General features: G+C 44.8%; 1 protein-coding gene across 1 annotated transcript in view; it reads left to right on the forward strand.

Annotated features, from left to right (window-relative positions):
* Positions 1-22,953, forward strand: part of CCDC146 (coiled-coil domain containing 146) — an 88,539-nt gene that overhangs the window by 45,101 nt on the left and 20,485 nt on the right. Inside the window, exons 5-10 of the mRNA XM_038741178.1 lie at positions 4,213-4,270; positions 6,658-6,834; positions 7,830-7,903; positions 8,848-9,075; positions 11,233-11,419; positions 20,792-20,887. Coding sequence (XP_038597106.1) covers positions 4,213-4,270; positions 6,658-6,834; positions 7,830-7,903; positions 8,848-9,075; positions 11,233-11,419; positions 20,792-20,887 — 820 coding nt within the window. The remainder of the gene's footprint in view (positions 1-4,212; positions 4,271-6,657; positions 6,835-7,829; positions 7,904-8,847; positions 9,076-11,232; positions 11,420-20,791; positions 20,888-22,953) is intronic.

Below are 22,953 nucleotides of genomic sequence, written 5' to 3' on the forward strand. Positions count from 1 at the left end.
AAAGGAATCAGATTAAAATGCTATTTGCAAAAAATAGGTTTTCCCATGGATATGTCTGTTTCCTTTTTTGCAACAAATCTCATTTAGATGCTTACATGCCCAACACAATATTTATGCAACACATCTGGAACATTTTGTGACTTCTTTTGGCACTGATTTCAGAATTAGCCATTGAACTCAGACTAAATAAGAAGTAAGGGAACTGTTCCCCATAGACTACTTCTGGAAGAAATTTTTCATCTGGTGGGCAAAACAGAATTCAGAGAAAGGGCGCTGAGTTTTAAAAACCATGGGCTCCACCCAGTAGTTTTGATCATTTTGGATTAGAAAGTTCAAGATAAGCGTATTTTAAACTGAATCAGGAATCCTATGTTGTCATGTCATCTCTACTACATCAGTTGAAGCTGGAATGTACTGATATGAGTGCTCCATTTCTGATTTACTCACTGACAATTGAAGCAGGCCTTTTATTTCTAATCCCAAGTGAATATTGCCCAATCTCCATGATGCTGTCTTTAATGATTTTCTCTCAGCTTGCAGCTGTGACTGGCTGACTGAGAAGGCATTAGCCCGTCTTTCTGTTTATTTGCTGTTGGGTTTTTTTTTTTACATTACACAAGTGAAATTCACTCAAATAAAAGGATGGGAAACCATAAAATGCATTTGGCAAACTCACATGTCAAGAGAGTCGTGTCATTTCAGGACATGATGCATTGCTCTCATTTACTGAAGTGGGAATGAAAAGAAAAAGGAGGAAAAGGACAAGATGAATAGAAGTCGGAAAGAAAGTGGAGGAGGCCCCTAAACTCTGCAGGGAAATGTTTTAGTATTGTTCTTTTCCGAGGGACAAGCTGTGTTTTTAGAGAAGCAAAGTATCCCACTTTCAAGTACAGTTCCATGGCAGTGCTCCTCAGCTCCGTGGGAGGTAGACCCACTTTGAGTAGGATTGATTCAGAGTCTGAAGCTGAAAAACATCTCTAGAATCCATCTCTTTTTTTTTTTTCCCCCAAGCTCCAACAAGTTGTGGGTGGCTTTAAAATTGCTTCCACCGGCCATCAGTTTCCCCTGCCCCATGGTCGTGTGGCCCCTTTTCTCCCCACCTCACAGGGTCCTGGTTTCCCCTATTCACCCCCTCCATCTGATTTTTTCAATGATCCAACTTCCTCGATGCAGTGCAGAGGGAGGAGGGAGAGTGGGAGTGAAGAGAGGGGAATGAAGAAAGGGAGAACTTTTACAGTCTCCTCTTCCGCTCTTTCCTTCCACCCTTCTCTCGCTCCTTCTCCCCTCTTCCTCCCTTTTCTAGCTGTGTATCTCACTCTCAACTCTCCTGCTTCGGTCTCCTTTTAATGAAATTTGTGATATTGGTTAAGCGCTTACTGTGTTCCAGGCACTGTACAAAGTGCTGGGGTGGATGCTAGCAAATCAGGTTGGACGCAATCCCTGTCCCACCTGGGGCTCACAGTCTTAACTTCCATTTCCCAGATGAAGGAATTGAGGCCCAGAGAAGTGAAGTGACTTGCCCGAGGTCACACAGCAGACACATGGTGAAGGCGGGATTAGAACCCAGGTCCTTCCGACTCCCAGGCCCGTGCTCTATCCATTAGGCCACGCTGCTTCTTGTCATTTTTTAAAAAATGACATTTATTAAGCGCTTACTATGTGCAGAGCACTGTTCTAAGCGCTGGGGAGTTTACGAGATGATCAGGTTGTCCCACGGGGGGCTCACAATCTTGATCCCCATTTTATCATCATCATCATCAATCGTATTTGTTGAGCGCTTACTGTGTGCAGAGCACTGTGCTAAGCGCTTGGGAAGTACAAATTGGCAACATATAGAGACAGTCCCTACCCAACAGTGGGCTCACAGTCTAAAAGGGGAAGGCAGAGAACAAAACCAAACATGCTAACAAAATAAAATAAATAGAATAGATATGTACAAGCAAAATAAATAAATAAATAAATAAATAGAGTGATAATAAATAAATAAATAAATAAATAGAGTAATAATAAATAGAGTAATAATAAATAAATAGAGTAATAATTTTACAGATGAGGTAACTGAGGCCCAGAGAAGTGAAGTGACTTGCCCAAAGTCACACAGCTGACAATTGGTAGAGCCGGGATTTGAACCCATGACCTCTGACTCCAAAGCCCGGGCTCTTTCCACCAAGCCACGCTGCTCCTTGTTGGAACGCCCTCCCCCTCTACATCAGACAGACAGACACAGCACTGCTCCTCCTACATTCAAATCCCCCTGAAGATCCCATCTCCTCCATACAGGTTTCCCCAGTTTCTTTTCCCCCTGAGCCGTATCCTCCCCCAGCCAAATCTACCATTTGTGAATTAATTTACACCTTCCTGAGCACTCATGTATATGTCTGTGTACAGAGTGATGTATTTGGACCACCTCTAGTTGCAAATATTTGTGTATCATTCCCCCCGCCCACCCCCAGAGTGCTGATATCTTGTGGGTGGGTCATGAGAAGCAGCGTGGCTCAGCGGAAAGAGCACGGGCTTTGAAGTCACAGGTCATGGGTTCAAATCCCGGCTCTTCCAATTGTCAGCTGTGTGACTTTGGGCAAGTTACTTAACTTCTCTAGGCCTCAGTTCCCTCGTCTGTAAAATGGGGATTAAGACTGTGAGCCCACCTTGGGACAACCTGATCACCTTGTAACCTTCCCAGTGCTTAGAACAGTGCTTTGCACATAGTAAACGCTTAATACATGCTATCATTATTATTATTATTATTTCTTCATTCCATACTTCCTAAGTGCCCAGTATGGTGCATCGCAGCAAGCAGACACCCAAGAAATATTGCTGCTGCTGTTGCTATTTCTACTACTATTACTACCCCTACTACTACTAATAATAATTGTGGTATTGGTTAAGCCCTTATTATGTGCCAGGCACTGTACTAAGCCCTGGGGTGGATACAAGCAAATTGGGTTGGACACAGTCCATGTCCCACATGGGGCTCACAGTCTTAATCCCCATTTTACAGAAGAGGGAACTGAGGCACAGGAAAGTGAAGTGACTTTCCCAAGGTGACAGAGCAGGCAAGTGGCAGAGCCGGGGTTGGTGCCCAGGTCCTTCTGACACTAAAGCCTGTGCTCTATCCATCCTCTAGACCACATGGCCTCAATCACCATCTTGATCACTGTGGGTCAATTGATCCATCAGAAGTAAGAATCAGTGTTCGTTGTGTTAATACTACTATTACTACTTGCCTTTTACCCTTCCTCTTTCCCCACCTTCCCTCTTCCCCTTTTGTCCTTACTCCCCTCCCCGCCTTTTTCCCTGCCTGCATTCGTTCATTCATTCAATCACATTTACTGAGGGCTTACTGTGTGCAGAGCACTGTACTAAGCACTTGGGAAGTACAAGTTGGCAACCTATAGAGACGGTCCCTACCCAACAACGGGCTCACAGTCTAGAAAGGGGAGACAGGAAACAAAACATGTGGACAGGTGTCAAGTTGTTAGAACAAACAGAATTAAAGCTAAATGCACATCATTAGCAATATAAATAGAGTAGTAAATATGTACAAGTAAGATAGAGTAATAAATCTGTACAAACATATATACGGGTGCTGTGGGGAGGGGAAGGGGTTGGGGGGGGTGGGGAGGAGGAGAGGAAAAAGGGGGCTCAGTCTGGGAAGGCCTCTTAGAGGAGGTGTGCTCTCAGTAGGGCTTTGAAGGGAGGAAGAGAGCTAGCTTGGCGGATGTGTCCTTGTTGCTTTTCCTCCTCTTTTTCCCCTTTCCCTTTCCCAGTCCCCTTTCCTGTTCTCCCCCTCACCCTCCTTCTTGATCCTTTTTTCTCCAACCCCTGGTTCAGTTGGCCTGGAGGCGAGGAGCCAGGGGACTAATGCTTGAGGGGCAGGAAGAGAGGAAGGAAAGAAGGGGAAGCTGTGGTTTCTAGAGAACTTCTAGTGGGTCTCCCCACCCCCCTGGCCCCGAGCCTCTCTTTTCCCTAAAGCCTGGGGTTGTCTGAGTCCCAGAGCTAGGTAACCCTGTTTTCTGGGCCTTTGGTCTTGCCTGGCTGTGATCTAAATAGTTGCCGTGATTGATCACCATCTTATTTTACACCAAACCACTGTGGGTCATATAGTCCATCGGGAGTAGGAATCAGTGTACGTTATGTTATCTAGACTAAGGTACGGCTTATTCCCTAGTTCATGAGCATTGTAATCCACAATTCTATTGTCTTTTCCAGCTTACTAGAGGAAAAAAGGCTTGTTCAGCGGGAATATGAGAGGATCCTTAAGCCCGGAGTAAGTCTAAGATTACTGGGAGTTCATTCAACACAAATTGACTTTTTGTTTTAAAGTGGTATTTGTTAAGCTCTTACTATGTGCCAGGCACTGTATTAAGCACCGGGGTCCATAAAGTAATCAGGTTGGACACAGTCCTCGTCCCACCTGGGCTCACAATCTTAAACCCCAATGTACAGCTGAGGTAACTGGGGCCCAGAGAAGTGAAGTGATTTGCCCAATGTCACACAGCACACAAGTGATGGAGTCAGGATTAGAACCCAGGTCCTTCTGACTCTCAGGCTCGTGCTCTATCCACTAGGCCTTGCTATGGGGTGTCAGCAGCAGGGACAGCCCCAGGGGCCAAGCACACAACAACCAGGAATAGGCAGTGCCCTTCTCATGGGCGCAAAGTTATCAGGATTTGTATTCTGGAGAACCAAAGGGTCTGAAGCTCACTGGTTAGTCAGTCAATCATATTTGTTGAGTGCTTACTGTGTGCAGAGCACTGTACTCAGCACTGGGGAGAGTAGAATATAACAATTTAGCAGGCCTATTCCCTGCCCACCCTGAGCTTACAGTTTAGAGGAGGAGACAGACATTAATAGAAATAAATAAATGACAGATACATACATCAGTGCTGTGGGGCTGGGAAAAGGGGATGAATGAAGGGAACAAGTCAGGGTGAGGCGAGAAGGAGAAGAGGAAAAGAGGGCTTAGTCAGTGAAGGCCTCTCGGAGGAGATGTGCCTTCAATAACCCTGCCGGGCTCCAGAGCCAGGGCTCTCCTTGGGAGACGTCAAATCTCCCGTTGTCTTTCTAAGCACCTGCTCTGCCCAGACAGGAGGGTACATTAGGCTCCCTGTTCCACAGAGGGGGAAATGCTGGAAAATATCAAGAGGATTGCTCCGGAGGCGTGGCTGAAGGAAAACCAAAAAGCTCCTCGTACCCCACCTTTTAAAAGGGGGCATTAGCAACAACTGAGTGGAGGGCAGTCTGCCTGTGATATCACCCATCCTCCTTCTTTCCCCTCTCCACTCCCCACCCTCAAAGGATGTGCGGTAATACACTGGGGGTTGCTTAGTTTTCTGCCCAAAGAAGTCCCTATTGGGCTGGGAGGAGCCTGCAGTTTGAAGATGTTCCATCTCATTCACCCTTTCTGGGCTTTTCAGGCCCATTAGGGGAGCAGCATCCCCCTCAGGGTCGCACCTGAAGAGTTTCCAGTCCTCTACCAGTCTCAGCTACGGGAGAGAGAGCCAAGCAGAGGCCTGTCCATTCCATTTCTAGCTTGGCCAGTAGTTAGCCAGTGGAAGGCAATCTGCCACAAGTCAAAACTCACCCAAGCTGAGCGGCAGCGGCACGGGAGAGAGTCGAGGACGGGGATTCGAGTTTACTGCTCGGAAGTTGGCAATGGTAAACCACTTCTGGGTTTTTAACCAAGAAAACTCTAAGGATACATTTCCAGAACGACTGCAGATGGAGAGCGAGGCGTTCTGGGAGAGATGTGGCCATGGTGTTGCTATAGGTTGGAAACGACTTGGTGGAATAATAATAATAATAATAATAATAGCATTTTTTAAGTGCTTACTATGTGCCAAGCACTGTTCTAAGCAGTGGAGAGGTTACAAGGTGATCAGGTTGTTCCACGGGGGGCTCACAGTCTTAATCCCCATTTTACAGATGAGGTGACTGAGGCCCGGAGAAGTTAAGTGACTTGCCCAAAGTCACACAGCAGACGTGGCGGAGCCGGGATTAGAACATAAAATAGAATAGAGCCCGGGCCTGGGAGTCGACAGGACCTGGGTTCTAATCCTAGCACCGTCACTTGGCTGCTGGGTCACTTGGTTCAAGCCACCTCACTTTCCTGTGCCTCAGCTCCCTCATCTGTAAAATGGGGATCAAGATGGGAGCCTCATGTGGGACAGGGAATGTGTCCAGCCCGATTATCTTGTGTCCACCCCAGTGTTTAGTACAGTGCGTGGCATATACCAAGTGCTTAACAAATGCAATTAAAAAAAGGAACTTTGGGGGTTCTGAGGGCTGGAAGATCCCCAGTTGGGATCTGTTTGATTTTGTCAGTTTAAAACGGCAAGAAAACGGACTGAACATTCATACCTTCTAAACCTTTTACATATGTTAAATATTTCCAAATACGACCTAGAATGGTAGGTAGGGAAATGGGGAAAGATTGCACTAACAGTTTTACTAATAGCAAAAGGGCAAGAACTAAGGTCTCGGTGTGTTTTTTTCCCCTGTAAAAAAGAATCTACAAATCCCTTATCAAGAGAAGATAAACCCTGAGAAAATTCTGGTTGAGACCTAGAGTAGATTTTTGTGATTCTCTGGTGGATTCTTTTTTTCGCATTTTTGTCAGAGAATGAGATTTGATCCTAGACTTGCATTTTAAAGGAACTAGAGAAGAAGTTAAGATCATTGAAAGAAAGTTCTGAAGAACTACGGAAAGATGTCATTCAGAAGAAGCTGGAAATCAAAACCTTACGTGAAGATGTGTGCTCAAAGCAGAAGCAGTACCAAAAGGAGCAGCAAAATCTTGAAGAATTGCTGGAACTTCAAGGCAACCTGAAGGTATTTAGAGAGGAAATAAGGAACTGTTTCTTAATAATGATAACTGTGGTATTTCTTAAATGCTTACTATGCCAGGCACTGTACTAAGCACTGGGGTAGATATAAGCTAATTGGGTTGGATACAGTCCCTGTCCCTCATAGGGCTCACATTCTTAACCCTCATTTTCCAGATGAGGTAACCGGGGCACAGAGAAGTTAATTGACTTGCTAAAGGTCACACAGCAGATGGCGGAGGCAGGATTAGAACCCAGGTCCTTCTGATTCCCAGGCCTGTGCTCTATTCATGATGCCACTCTGCTTCTTCACTTAGTCTGGGGTGGACTTGGTGATGGTGGTTGTGGTATTTATAAGCACTTACTATATGCTGAACACTGCTAAATGCTGGGGAAGATATGAACAGGCAGTTCAGATCATGACTGCCCACTACCCATAAATTCACAGACTTGGTAATAACAATAATAATGATAATAATAATAATGGTATTTAAGCCCTTACTTTGTGCCAAGCACTGTTCCAAAACAACATTGATTGACAGTAGCCCAAATTTGGCCACTTCTCTTCTGATTCTCTGGGAAAAATGTAACTTGAGGGAATGAGAGGCAGATTAAGGCTATTTCTCTTCTGGCCAGAAAGTGGCCAGAAGAGAATGTGCGATTTGCCAACTCTTTAATAGCCTGGAAAATCGGATTTTTTTTTCCTCTAAAAGTGGTGGATGTTTCCAAAGTATTATGAAAGTATCGGAACCTCAAAAGTTAAGCTTTAAGTGCGTGCCCATGGGCTATGAAAAAGAACATTTAACTGAAAATGGGGAAGTTTGAATAGCAGTTCCAAGTTGGATGCAGACTTGCTGTTTGTTCTCAAGAAAGTCACTGAAATTCTCTGCATGTAAGAATAAACAAGACATTGTATGTGTGGAACATGCTACTCTGAAAAAATAACTATGAATTCTGGTTTTATCATTAAACCTTTTGGTTTTATGTATTGTTCTTTCTTAGGATGAATTAGCCCGCCATCAAACCATTCCTGTACAAATTGGAAAAGAAATGGAAAAGATCATGCGCAAAAAAGTGTAGGGTTTGTTTGTTGTATTGTTTTATGGTATTTGTTCAGTGCTTACTATGTGTCAAACACTGTTCTGAGCTCTGGGGTAGGTACAAGTTAATTAGGTCAGACACAGTCCCTGCCCCACATGGGGCTCACAATCTTCAGTAGGAGGGAGACGAGGTAATTCACATTTTACAGGCTGAGGAAAACGAGGCCCAGAGAAGTTAAGCGACTTGCCTGAAGTCACCACAGTAAGCAGCTGGCAGAGCTGGGATTAGAACACAGGTCCTCTGATGCCCAGCCCCATACTCGATCCACTAGGCAATGCTGCTTCTCGAATATCTCTGTAAGAGCTTCTCTTTTAAAAGTTAAATCTAAGCTATTAAAAATGGTAGCAAATTGAGTTACAATCTATAAGTTGATAGCTGTATAACCTGGGCCTGACAGAGGGCCACTTAACAAAAGTAACAGTACTTAGAAAGTAGTCAGTCAGTCTGTCAATTGTATTTATTGAGCGCTTACTGTGTGCAGAGCACTGTTCTCAACACTTGGGAAAGTACAATATAACACATTCCCTGCCCGCAGTGAGTTTACAATCTTGAGTAGCTTCTAAAGCATATCAATATTAATATGCTGAATTGAGATTTCTTCCCATTTCAGACGTCATAAATATCCTTGATCCATCAATCCATCAGTGGTATTTAGTGGGAGCGTACTGTGTGCTGAGCACTGTACTAAGCAATAGGGAGTGCAGCGGAGTTGGTAGAAACGTTCCCTGCCCACAGAGAGCTTACAGTCTCCTATTCGAAACATTTCCATTAACTTGAACAGAGGTCGGGGTGCAAAGTGAAAATGCAGGGAGTAGAGGGAACTCCAACTTTTCCACCTCAGTGGAAGCAGAATGCCTCCACTGAAGGGACTAATTTTACTACCAAGAGAAACTGATTGACTTTGAAATTTTGTCTGCAGAGAAACTGAGAAGAAAAGAAAAGTACTTGAAGATCAGGTCCAAGAATTAAGTGTTGCCCTTAGGAAAGTGGAAAATAAAACTAATAAAGTATTGGAAGAAAAAGAAGATGTAATCAAAGAAGTAGAAGGAAAGCGAGCCTTACTTGACAGCAAAGAGCGAGAATTCAACCAACTGAAAAAGTTACTGGAATTGAACAAGGAGAATGAAGCCACGTCATTAAGTGAAAGGTGAGTTTATAGAGATATATAGAGATATATATGTATGTACATGTATTTATGTACATGCACACAGACATAATACAAACACATACATATATTAATGGAATTTGTTAAACTCTTAACATGTGCCAGGCACTGTACTAAGCTCTGGGGTAGATACAAGCAAATTGGGTTGGACAGTCCATGTCCCACATGGTGCTCACAGTCTTAATCCCCATTTTACAGGTGAGGAAACTGAGGCACAGAGAAGTGAACTGACTTGCCCGAGGTCATAGAGCAAATATATATGTCTCATATTCTAAAGGTTCCCATGTCCTGTGTCCTTTTTTTATGAGCATTCAAAACATACTTTTGAAATGGCTTCCACACAGTTCTTCCATCGTGCACAAAGGCTCAGCTACATCTCTCCCCTGTGTACTTACTTGCTCCACTGTTTACTTGCAATCATATTATTAATCGAAATGTACTGAAATTTGTATTCCTGACATTTCTTTGTATAGTCTACCTTTGTAATATCAAAACCTTCGACCCATCTTAAAATAGATAGTAGTTACGGTATTTGTTAAGCGCTTACTATGTGCAAAGCGCATTACTAAGCATCCTTGTACGTTCAAGTCCTTAAAATATAAATCTTATTTCAAGTCCAAGCCTGGAGCCAAATAACAATAATAATAATTGTGATATTTATTAAGCTGTTGTTATGTTCCAAGCACTCTGCTGAATAAACAACTTCATCAGGTCAGATACAATCTCTGGCCTGACCCACCGGGGCTCCCATTCTTAGTGGGAAGAATGAAGAAACTGAGGCATGGAGCAGTTAAATGAGTTGCCCAAGGACACACAGCAAGTAAGTGGCAGGGCTGGGATTAGAATCCTGGTCTGTGCTCTTTCCACTAGACCATGTTATTTCAGGTGGAGGTAAGGGAAGGACAGGGATTTTCTCTAAATAAGCTACTTGTAAGGCACTAGGGCCTCAGAGTGGGTTCTTATAGACCACTTTCATTCCTTACCTCTATGTGATCAGTTTTACCAAACGAAGGTTAAGAAATGGCAGAGAAACAATATTGCTAGTCATGCTGTCAGGTGACTCTTTATAAGGTGTTGGGACTAGTTTGGGAAATGAGATACAGTAGGTTCTCATCAATCAGTGGCATTTATTGAGCGCTTACAGACCACTGTACTAAGCACATGGGAGAGCACAATACAGTAGATAGACACAATCCCTGACCACAAGGGGATTTCTGTTGAAATTGGGAGACAGACACAAAAATAAATCAGTGATGGATATGAAAATAAAGGTTGTGGTGCTGGTTGTGAGATGAATATCAAGAGAAGCAGCATGGCTTAATGGATAGAGCATGGGCCTGAGAGTCAGAAAGACCTGGGTTCTAATCCCGGCTCCACCGCATTTCTACTGTGTGACCTTGGGCAAGACACTTCACTTCTCTGGGCCTCAGTTACCCCATCTGTAAAATGAGGTAACTTGAATTGAAGAGTGTGAGCTCCGTGTGGGACAGGGACTGTGTCCAACCTGATTAACTTGTACCTATCCCACTGCTCAGAACAGTGTTTGGCATGTAGTAAGTGGTTAACAAATACCATAATACTAATAATTAAGGACTTATGGGCCATGTGCATAGGAGATGCAGAGAGGAGAACAAATTGTGGAAGTGAGGGCTTAGTCAGGGAAGGCCTCTTGGAGGAAATGTGATTTTAGTGGAGCTTCGAAGATGGAAAGAGTAGTGTATTGTTGGATACGAAGAAGGAGGGAGTTCCAGGTCACCAGGAAGTCATGGACAAGGGGCCGATGGCAAGACCGATGAGACGGAGATACAGTGAATAGGTTGGCGTCAGTGGAGCGAAATGTGCGGGCTGGGTTGTAGTAGGAGATCAGCAACCCAACTTACAGAACAGAAAGGCCTCACCCCAGCGTAATGTTTTCAAAACTCTGGGGATGGAGGAAAATATCCATGCTTGGAATTCTATACTACACGGAGCCAACCCATTGCTAACTCTCCTGGAATAGAATCTTTGTGGAAAGAGGCCAGCCACTTCAATCCAGTTCGCCGTAGTGGTCTCTTCAAGAGCAGCCTCAAATGGGCACTTCTGCTTACACGGAGCGGTAACGGGATCCTTTTCGTGACTTTCTTCAATTACCTCGTGCAGGGGTTATTTGGACCTCAACTTACGCAACTGCCAGATCGACAAGCAGAACGCGCACGATGAGTTGACACGAAAGCAGAGGGAGAAAGAGCGAGATTTGCGCAATCTGAAGAAGGTGGAGCTCCTGCTGAAAGTCGCTCATGATTCCCTGGATCTCACCCAAGTGATGCATCAACGGCTCTGTTTGGAGGTAGGAGTAATAATCCTAACAGTAATTATTTATGTCTTTTAATGCCAGTGTCCCCCTCTACACTGTAAGCTCGTTTTGGCAGGGAATTTGTCTGTTACACTGTTATATTGTAATAATAATAACAATAATAATTATGGTATTTGTTAAGCGCTTACTATGTGCCACTCACTGAACTAAGTGCCGGGGTGGATACAAGCAAATGTCCCATATAGGGCTCACGGTCTTAATCCTCATTTTACAGATGAGGTAAGTGAGGCCCAGGGAAGTGAAGTGACTTGCCCAAGGGTACATAGCAGAACAGTGATGGAACCGGGATTAGAACCCATGACTTTCTGACCCCAAGGCCTGTGCTCTATCCATTACGCTAAGCTGCTTCCCAAGTCTGAGTACAGTGTTCTGCACACAGTGGTTGACCGAAAGACCGACTGCTCTGCACACAATAAGCACTCAGTGAATATCATTAATGATCATACTAACTTTGGAATATGTTAAGTGCTTAATATGTGTCAAGCACCGTTCTAAGCACTGGGGAATCAATCAGTCGTATTTATTGAGCACTTACTGTGTGCAGAGCACTGTACTAAGCGCTTGGGAAGTGCAAGTTGGCAACATATAGAGACAGTTCCTACCCAACAGTGGGTTCACAGTCTAAAAGAAGATACCAGATCTTCAGTTGAGGTATAATCCCGGTCTCACACAGGGCTCACAGTCTAAGGAGTCTGTACTGTACTTCCCAAGCGCTTAGTACAGTGCTCTGCACATAGTAAGCGCTCAATAAATACGATTGATGATGATGATGATGAGTCAAGCGCAGTCTAGTGGAAAGAGCATGATAGAGAATTGGTAGACACATTCCCTGCCCATAAATAGCTTACATAGTAGTAATGGTATTTATTTAAGTGCTTGCTATGTGCGGAGCACTGGAGTAAGTCCTGGGAAAAAATACCCAGGAGGGAGTTACAGTCCTTGGTCTTCAACTGGCTTCCTAACTAGGGGGCTCCAAGCTGGTTTCTGCTCTGGGGGAGCGGATTAGATTTCACTCCCCACCAATAAAAAGCTCTTACTCCCAAGATATCCTTCTGTTCTCATAGGAAGTTCCGCATGCAGTAGGGAAACAGGATGAGTCACAAGGAATTACACAAATAAAACACTCCGGTCACTGAACAAATCTACAATAGGTAGGATGAAAGAAAAACACACACACACTTCAGAATGCAGTGAGTCTGGAAACATCTTAGTGTTCTTAGCAAACACTGGCCTGCTTTGCCTAGTCAGCTGCTTCTGCGAGAAGGGTGGGCTAGTGGCTAGAGCACGGGCCTGGGATTCGCAAGGGCTTGGGTTCTAATCCTGTCTGCTCTGTGATCCTAGGCAAGTCACTCTGAACCTCAGTTACCTCAGCTGTAAAATGCAGTTAAGACCGTGAGTCCGATTTGGGACACGGACTGTGTCCAACCTGATTAGCTTATGTCCGCCCCAGCGCTTAGGACAGTGCCCGGCACATAGTAAGCAATTAACAAATACTGTAAAAAATAGGGCACAAAACCACTGTGTTCAAGGAGATCTAGGAATAGATATTTCATCAAGTTCTCAGAACTGCATAATGAGGACAGGAAGCCCTCTGTCTTGCCAATGGGAGGGAACACGGGTGTTCTGGGAAGTAGCGTGGCCTAGTGATGATGATGATGGCATTCGTTAAGCGCTTACTACGTGCAAAGCACTGTTCTAAGCGCTCGGGGGGATACAAGGTGATTAAGCTGTCCCACGTGGGGCTCACAGTCTTAATCCCCATTTTACAGATGAGGTAACTGAGGCTCAGAGAAGTTAAGTGACTTGCCCAAGGTCACACAACAGACATGTGGCAGAGCCGGGATTCGAACCCATGACCTCTGACTCCAAAGCCCGCGCTCTTTCCCCTGAGCCACGCTCCTTCTCTAGTGGCAAGAACACGGGACTAGGAGTCACAGGACCTGGGTTCGAACCCCGGCCCTGCCTCTTGGCTGCTCTGTGACCTTGGACAAGTCACTTCACAGTTTCCTGAGGGATTCGTTTCCCCTCTCCTTCTTAAACCGTGAGCCCCATGTGGGATAGGGACGGTGTCCAACCTGATTAACCTGTATCTACCCCAGTGCTTAAAACTGTGCATGGCACATTAAAAAAAAAAATAGGCTACCTGTTGTCCACCTCATTGAAAGCAGGTGTCAGGGTCCAAGGCAGCCCAGATCCCGCACAACTGTCGACTGACAGAATTGCAGACTTTTCCAACCTCCGGCCTTGACTCTCCCTGGGAGTGACGCTAAGAGCCCTAAATGGGTCCCCAGAGGACAGGACAGAGTGGCAGGCCCCTTTGGGAACCACCTGACAAATAGAAGCCCAAGCCAGTTGGTGCTTTAAAAAAAACCCAAAAATCCTTATTTGTTAAGCATTTACTATGTGCCAAGCGCTGTTCTAAGCACCGGGGTCAATACAAGCTCATCAGGCTGGACACCATCTCTGTCCTACGAGGGGCTCACAGTCTTAGGCTTAATTGGGGAAGCAGCGTGACTCAGTGGAAAGAGCATGGACTTTGGAGTCAGAGGTCATGGGTTCAAATTCCGGCTCCGCCAATTGTCAGCTGTGTGACTTTGGGCAAGTCACTTAACTTCCCTGTGCCTCAGTTACCTCATCTGTAAAATGGGGATTAAGACTGTGAGCCCCCCGTGGGATCACCCTGATCACTCTGTTACCTCCCCAGCGCTTAGAACAGTGCTTTGCACGTAATAATGCCATTATTATTATTATTATTATTAATTGGGAAACAGCATGGCCTAGTGGATAGAGCACAGACCTGGGAGTCAGAAGGCTGTGAGTTCCAATCCTGCCTCTGCCACTTGTCTGCTCTATGACCTTGGGCAAGTTGCTTCACTTCTCTGTGCCTCAGTTCCCTCATCTGTAAAATGGGGATTACGACTGTAAACCCCACATGGGACAGAGACTGTGTCCAACCCAATTTGTACGTAACCACCCCAGCGCTTAGTACAGTACCTGGCACACAGTAAGCGCTTAACAAACACCAGAATTATTATTATTAATCCAGATTTTACAGATGAGGTACAGAGAAATTAAGTGACTTGCCCAAGAGCACACAGCAGACAAGCAGTGGAGCTTGGGATTAGAACCCAGGTCCTTCTGACTCTCAGGTCAATCAATCAATCAATCAATCAATCAATTGTATTTATTGAGCGCTTACTGTGTGCAGAGCACTGTACTAAGCGCTTGGGAAGTACAAGTTGGCAACATATAGAGACAGTCCCTACCCAACAGTGGGCTCACAGTCTAAAAGGGGGAGACAGACAACAAAACCAAACATACTAACACAATAAAATAAATAGAATAGATATGTACCAGTAAAATAAATAAATAAATAGAGTAATAAGTATGTACAAACATATATACATATATACAGGTGCTGTGGGGAAGGGAAGGCGGTAAGATGGTCCAGTAGGCCAGGCTGCTTCTCAGTCCGCCGTCACATAGCTAAAAGCATCCCATCGGTATGACTTCAAACTGACAGCTCTCAGCCAAAGTATTTATATTGGCAACACTGCAGTCCCCAATCCCTGATGGAAAACAGGGATGGGAAGTTTGCAGTTAAGAATCAGAGATCCAGGCTTCTATGTCAAACATATTCTGGTTCTGTTCCATGGAAACTCAGCCAGTCGTTTCTCTTCGAACAAGGATGGAGGGTTTAGTTTTGCTGGCCCTTTCATATTTTGGGTGGGGGGAGGCGGAGGGAAGGAGAATAGGAAGTGTGCTTTAAGTTCTCTTCGGAAAATGCTTATTCACTCAATATTTGACATACATTTCTAAGTGAAACAAAACCTCATATTGTGCAAGTGTAAACATTTTGATGTTCACGGAGGAAGGTGCATCCCTAAACCCACTTCCCCCGCTTCATGTATTGTCGAAGAATGTTGACTCTTGCAGCTCTGCAATGCAATGTTTTAGTCTGTGGCTTTTGTTATGCAGATCATTTTCACATTGATTGAAGTTGAATTGGAATTTCTTGGCGCGTCCGGCTGCCAACAGCGTTTTCTTTGCCTAGCTGCGGAGGAGAGGTCAGGAGGAAGATAGCATAGGGCGGGATTTTCTGCAGGAGGCTCACCCACTGTCCCGTCTGAGCGAGTGATACCCCAGCTGCAACTCAGGAGCTGGGTGGTTGAGTCCCAGCATCCTCCCCCCAGTCACCTGGCATCCCCAGAGGCTGGAAGAGGCTGAAAAGTGCCTACGTACATATCTTTAAATTATATGTTACTTATTCATATTGATGTCCATCTCCCCCTCTAGACTGTAAACTCGTTATGGGCAGGGAATGTGTCTGCTAATTCTGTTGTGTTGTGCTCTCCCAATTCCTCAGTACAGTGCTCTGCACAGAGTAAGCTCCCCAAAAATACCATTGATTGATTGAGAGTGGCAGTAATACCTTGAAAAGGCCCTGATAGGTCTCTTGATTTGCCGCCCCCCAAAACCAGGCCCGAACCATATGCCTTATGCCCTACTGGAGGTTTTTTTTGCTTTTTTTTTTTCTGTAATGTAAGCCTCATGGACAGGCCTCCGTGGGTGGGAGAAAAAATTAGCCAGCACCATTTCATGAAAATTCTTCAAACGTTTGAAAACAGTTTATTGAGTTGACCCTCAGTCTTTCCTTCTCAAGCCCAACAATCCCTATCCTTTTTTTCCAACGCCTCCCTCATTTGCGGAAGTGGGGAATAAATCAGTCAGTCATATTTATTGAGGGCTAACCTTGTGCCGTATACTGTAATAAGCACTTGGGAAAGTACGGTACAAAAAATTTGGTAAACATAATCCCTGCATACAACAAGCTTGCAGTTTAGAGGAGAATCATAAGTTTAATTCTCTGTCTAAAGATCCAGAAGATCCAGTCCTTTGCCCCCAGATCTGAGGGGTAGAAAGACCTTCCCTTCTCTGTTGGTCAGAAGATTCCAGGTTTATCCAGGGACTTAACCATAATGCCATGCAGCTTCCTTATGGGCTTCTCTAAACGGGGCTGGATTTCCCTTAGGCCCTCAAGATCCTAGTCTCAAGTAGCAAATTTGGCAAGTGGTTGGAGGGGAGAGACGAAGAGGATTTTCAGAAAAAAAATAGAAAAACTAAAAACTTTTATATCAATAATACAAGGTGCCTATACCTATTATTTTCCATTGCAATCTGTGGCCTGTAAATAATATGAGCATTAGCACTGTGGGCTCCTTATAATGGCCAAGGGTTCGGCCTAGGAGCAGTGCAGCCCATCAGTCAATCAATCAATCAATCATATTTTTTATGGTATTTGTTAGGTGCTTACTATATGCCAGACGGTAGATTCAAGCTAATCAGGTTGGACACAGTCCCTTTCCCACATGGGGCTCACACTCTTAATCCCCATTTTATTGATGGCATAACAGAGGCCCAGCGAAGTGAAGTGGCTTGCCCAGGGTCATGTGGCGGAGCTGCGATTAGAACCCAGGTCCTTCTGACTCCCGGCCCAGGCTCTAGCCGTTAGACCATGTTGCCTCTCAATTTATTGAGCACTTACTCTATGCAGAGCATTGAACTGAGCACTTGGAAGAATTCAATGCAGTAGAGGTGGTAGACACAATCTCTGCCCCCAAGGAGCTGACAGTGTAGTTGGGGAGAGAGACAGAAGACAGAATATAAGGATATTTACCTAAGTGCGTGGGGCTGGGGTGGGGGTGAATATCAAAGGGCTTTAAAGGGTTCAGACCCAAGGGCATAGGTGACACAGAAAGGAGCGCAAATTTAGTCTGAGAGTCAAGATACTTCTCAGAAAGGGACTGAGTGAAAAGAGAAAAGGTTTGAGCGGGGTAAGAGATGAGCAAAAGGAAAAGAAGATGTTGGAAATGATTCCATCCATCTCCTTCCACATCAGGACTTCCCTGACTGAAAGGAGAGAGAGGCTTCCTACTGTATAAACGTCAGGGTGAATTCAGCATATACTAAACACACTGGCAAAATACTGTAAAATGTTATAATTAAAGAACCAAGGGGCTAGTTAGCTTTGGGTCAGTGGGTGGGGAATGTTAACTTTGCCCTTGTGACTAAGGCATGTTCAAGATACATTTTAAGAGGGATCAGAGCAGCACCCGTGCATCCCAGCACAATAATCAATCGATCGATTGTATTGTGCTGAGCACTGTACTAAGCACTTGGGAGAGTACAATGTCTGCTCCACACAAGGCGGCAGACTCCACTTGCATGTGCTGTCAGAACAGGACCAAAGAAGGGGGGCTCCTAGTTGCTAGTCTTTTATAACCCTCAGGCAGAAAGGAAAATCTCAGGGCAAGTCAGCAACCCCTTTTTAGAGGAGAGAATCAGGCTTAATCAGCACACACTTAAAAATGTCGGTATTTGTTAGGTGTTTACTATATGCCAAGCACTGTGCTAAGGGCTGGGATAGGTACAGTCACATCACACACAGTCCCAGACATACAAAGGGTTCACCGTGTACAAAGGTTTTTGATTTTCATTTTATAGTTGAGGAAACTGAGGCACATGGATGTGATTGTCCAAGGTCACACAGCAGGAAGACCTGGGATTAGAGTTTAGGTCTCCTGACTCTCAGTAGTCAGTCAGTCATGTTTATTGAGCACTTACTGGGTGCAGAGCACTATACTAAGCACTTGGGAGAGTACAGTAGTGCTCTTTCAACTAGGCCATGCTATTTATCAGTCATGGAAATGCTCAAACCGGATGGCAGTTCTGGAAACATAGACTTTCTGAAACAGTTTACGTGCACATTCTACTGAATCAGCACATTCCATATTCCTGGTTTTTAATGCTAGAGACGGCACCAGTTTGCCTTTTTCCAAATTCATGTGCCCTAGGATTATCAAGGGGAAGCGGGACCCAGAAAAAGTTCTTCAGAAAAGGCACATTTGTCATATTTTGCGATTATTTAGCTAGGCATCTCTGCATCGCTTGTCTCTAAAGTCTCAGAGTGATATCAGAAAATCAATCCCTCAGTCAGTGGTATTTATTAAATACTGTGTTGCAGAGCACTGGTCTAAGCACTTAGGAGACTATGGTAAAACAGAGTTGGTAGAAACGTCCCCTTCCCACAAGGAGCTTACGGTTTAGAGGGGAGAGACAGATTTTAAAATAAATCACAGATATGTTCATGAGTGCTGTAGGGCTGAGGGGGTGGTGAATATCGAGTGCTTAAAGGGTACAGATCTAATTGCATGTGTGACACAGGGAGTCTGGAAAATGAGAACTTAGTTGATGAAGGCCTATTTTAATACGGCTTTGAAAGTAGGGAAAGTGACGGTCTGTCAGATAGAAAAGGAGAGGGAATTTCCGGCCAGAGGCAGGATGTGGGCAAAGGGTCGGGGCGAGGTAGATGAGATCGAAGTACGGTGAGTAGGTTGGCAATAGAGGAGCCAAGTGTGCGGGCAGGGTTGGAGAAGATCAGTAAGTTAATGATTGAGGATTTTAAAGCCGATGGTAAGGAGTCCCTGTTTGATGCGGAGGTGACTGAGCAACTATTCTTGGGGAGTAGGGAAACATGGGCTGCATGTTTGTTTGTTTTTTAGCAAAAATGATCCGGGCAGTAGAGGGAAGTATGGACTGGAGAGAGGAGAGACTGATGCAGTAGTCAAGGCGGGATAGGGTAAGTGCTGGATTAACGTGGTGGCAGTTTTGGATGGAGAGGACAGGGCAGATTTTAGAGATGTTGTGAAGGTATAACTGACAGGATTTGTTGATATATTGCATAGCAATCGATCAGTGGTGTTCATTGAACACTTGCTGCATGCATAGCACTGTACTAAATGCTTGCAGAGTGTAATGGTAGTTGGAGTTGGTAGACAACTTCTCTACCCACGGGGAGCTCCCCTAAAGGGGTAGACAGATGTAAATATAAAGAATAACAGATATGTAAATCAGTGATGTGCAGCCGAGGGTGGAGTGTTTAAGGGCACAGAAGGGAGAGGGAGTAGAGGTAAGAGAGGTAAGTTAGGAGAGGGCAAGGTGATTGAGTGCTTTAAAACTGATAGTAAAGTTTCTATTTGGCTCAGAGATGGATGGACAACCACTTGAGGAGTGGGGAGACATGAACTGAATGGTTTTGTAGGAAAATGTTCCGGCCAGCTGAGTGAAGAATGGACTGGAGTGGGGAGAGACAGGAAGCAGGGAGGTCTTGAATGAGAGAGTTGAGTGGAAGATAATGCCAAGGTTATGGACTGCTGAGACAGGGAGGGTAGTGGAGTTGTCTACAGCAAAGGGAAAGACAGGGAAAGGACACGTATGCTTCAGAGTAGCCAGTGTAGATACATATTTTAAAATTCCGGTTTATCCATCTGCACCATAATGAAATCCTCACGTTGTTTCCACTTTGAATATATTACTATTTCTACAGTTTTCTCATTTCTTTGGAAAATTCCCCAAAGCTGCCTTTGTTTGGCCTGAATTATCCAGCGCACATTTCAAATCCCTCAGAGGAAGAGATGAATCATGTAAACGAAGAGGAGAAAACATTCCTTGGTTCCTCTTGAAGTGCAGAGGCAAATGGGAATCTCTAGGAAAGCAGTGGGCAGGCAGGAAGTGTACTGAAGTTGGAAGTTGATGACTTAGGGAAGCCACATTCTCTGCCTTGGGCTCCTGGCGAAAGACCATTTACATAAAAACTCTGGCAGCTTCGAAAGATGTCTTCTGTTTTAATGATATTTTAGGGTAGCCATAAACATATATGAGAAAGCTCAGGGAATGTGGACCGAGAATGTTGTCTCAGATATTTAGCCCAGAAATTAACAGCACCAGCAGCAAAGAATGAATAATGAAGAGCAGTGCAGCCTAGCGGAAAGTGTGCGGGCCTGGGAATCAGGAGAACTGGGTTCTAATCCCAGTTCCAGCACTTGCCTGCCGTTTAACCTTGCGCAAGTCACTTAACTGCTATCGGACTCAGTTTCTTCATCTGTATAATGGGGGTTCAATACCTGTTCTCTCTCCCTCTTAGGCTGTGTGATAAGGACCTTGTCCAAACTGATTATCTCATATCTGTCCCAGGACTTGATACAGTGCTTGGCACTCAACAAATACAATAATAATAATAACAATGATAGCACTCCATGTTCATGTCATATTATATAATACCTGGATGGTACTTAAGTGAAACCATTTACTTCTTGCAGGTCTGTTCCAGATGAAATTTTTAGAGCTTTTTTTATTGCGAGTTCCAGGGAGCTACTGAGAAGTTGAGCAGTTATTATCCATACCATACGATGCTTACTTTCTTTGGAGGTGGAATAAATGGGATTAACAATTTCCTTCATATGGTCTTTGCTTTTGAATTTCTGTTTTGCTGTGTTTTTTCGGCAGATGGAAGGTTTGCCTAAAGACAACGGGTCACTGGCCGACCGAAGGAAGGAACTCCACAGGGAGGTCGAAATAGCGAAGAGGAGTCTGGCCCAGCAGGTAAATGGATCAACCAGTGTCTTTTATTAAGCAGAGCACCTAGTCAGAACTCGGGAGAGGGTAATGGAGGTTAAAAAGCACGGACCCTGCCCTCAAGGAGCTTACAGTCAAATGAGGAGCTTACAGGCGAATGAACCCCCCCCTTCTCTTTATTGTTTTTCCTCATTTAACTGAAAGCGCTGTGGGTTCCACCCGGTCTCAGGGCCGGGTAAATGAGAAGTAACTTGTTGTTCTACAGAGACCTGTTGTGATATTTAAACATTTTTAAAATGTTCTTTAGCTTCTTGCTTCCTGGTAGTCAGCCAGTGTAAAGTGCCGTTTTCATTAGGAAAAACATGTTTCCTTGTTCAGAACGCCTGCTGGTTTCTATGGGATTTTTTTTTAAAGAAAAACAATGAAATGTTTTGTTGGTTTTCAAGTGCAGGAGGGAAAGTAAGCCGTGACCCCCTGGCGTGGTACACTGGTGATACAAAAAGTGCTGACACGATCGTCGCGGTGTGAATAATTTCTGAGAGGATAGGGGTTTTTTTTTCCCCCGTAGGCAGGAAGCTCAGCACAGGACCCTCATTTTGGGGTGGGGGGGGCGGATTTTGGACAGGAAGGGTAGCAGAGCTAGCCCACTTGACTCTGGACTGGGAATTGGATCAGCGGGGGAACCAAGGTGGTAGCTTAACTTCTCGGCCCCTGGACTCCTCGTGGGTGGGTGGGTGCTCAAATTCTCAGTAGCTCCCTGGAACTTTCAATAAAAAAGGCTCTAAAAATTTCATCTGGAAGAGACCTGCAAGAAGTAAATGGTTTCACTTAAGTACCATCCAGGTATTATATAATATGACATGAACATGGAGTGCTATCATTGTTATTATTATTATTGTATTTGTTGAGTGCCTCTGTGTGGGTCCTCCCATCATAAGCTGGGGGTGGGCGCAGTTGCGGGCTCACTGGAGAAAGGCTAGTGTTGGAACTCCGGAACCCCAAACAGTGACAGTGTTTGGGTGGTCCCTTGGGGTGCTTGACTTGGGTGGGCATGAGGCAAGCTAGCGGGCATCTCTGGGCGGAGGACCCGGTGCCCAGTGAGAATGAGAGCAGAGGTGGGGGAGAGGAAGGAAGTGCTTTTTCTCTTGTACATTCTTCTTCCTCTCCCTTCACTTTCCCTCTCCTTCCCATCTCCTCCTTTTCCATTTCCTCCCTTCTCTTTCTCTTTCCCTCTCATCCCCCTTCTTCCATTCCCTCCCTTTTCCTTCATTCCCTTTTTCCCTCCCCTCCTTTTCTTCCCTTAAAGCCCCACCCCCCGTAATGCCTCACCACTTAAAGTTCCTCTCCAAAGGTGGCCCCCACACTCAAAATAAACCGTTGATGGCAGAGGAGCCAGAAGGGCCTTTCTGGGTTGGGGTTGGGGTTGCAGGGGGAGACCCTTCCTAAAGTCTTGCCCCTCCAGCTCTTTCCCCGTCCCCCCACCAGGCCAGGGGGCTGCAGGGTTTTGGTGTGGGGCAGCTATCACCCATTCCTCACCCCCCTTCCACTTTCCCCCTCACCTATCCCCACAATTTTCAAAGAATCACCTGGGATTTAAATCCTTCCGCTCCCCTTCCCCCCTTCCATGCCACCTGCCGTCTTTTCTACTGTGACATGTTCTACTTTCATCCCGTTCAAATAAAAACTACGTAGAGAAAAGCTAGTCATAAGCCCCGTATGCGATATGTCCAATAGCACAGCAAGAATCTACTAGGAAATGCAAGCCATGTGGCAGGGGGAATTCATCATATGTCTGTCTTTACAGCAAAAATGCATACACCTTAATACAATCTTATCATCAGTAGCACCTTTGAAAATGAAGATCTTTATACACACACACACACACACACATATGTGTGCAAAGGTGTCCTTTACATATGTGTATATGTGTGTGTACATATATTCATATGTACATGTGTATGTATATCTATAGATCTATCTATATATAGATAGATATCTAGATGTCTATGTATATATATAGATAGATCTTTAGATAGGAAGATATCTATATAGAGCTATATCTATTTCTATATATAGCTATATATGTTAATATA

Source organism: Tachyglossus aculeatus (genome assembly GCF_015852505.1).
Source record: "Tachyglossus aculeatus isolate mTacAcu1 chromosome 12 unlocalized genomic scaffold, mTacAcu1.pri SUPER_6_unloc_1, whole genome shotgun sequence".
NCBI classification, from domain to species: domain Eukaryota; kingdom Metazoa; phylum Chordata; class Mammalia; order Monotremata; family Tachyglossidae; genus Tachyglossus; species Tachyglossus aculeatus.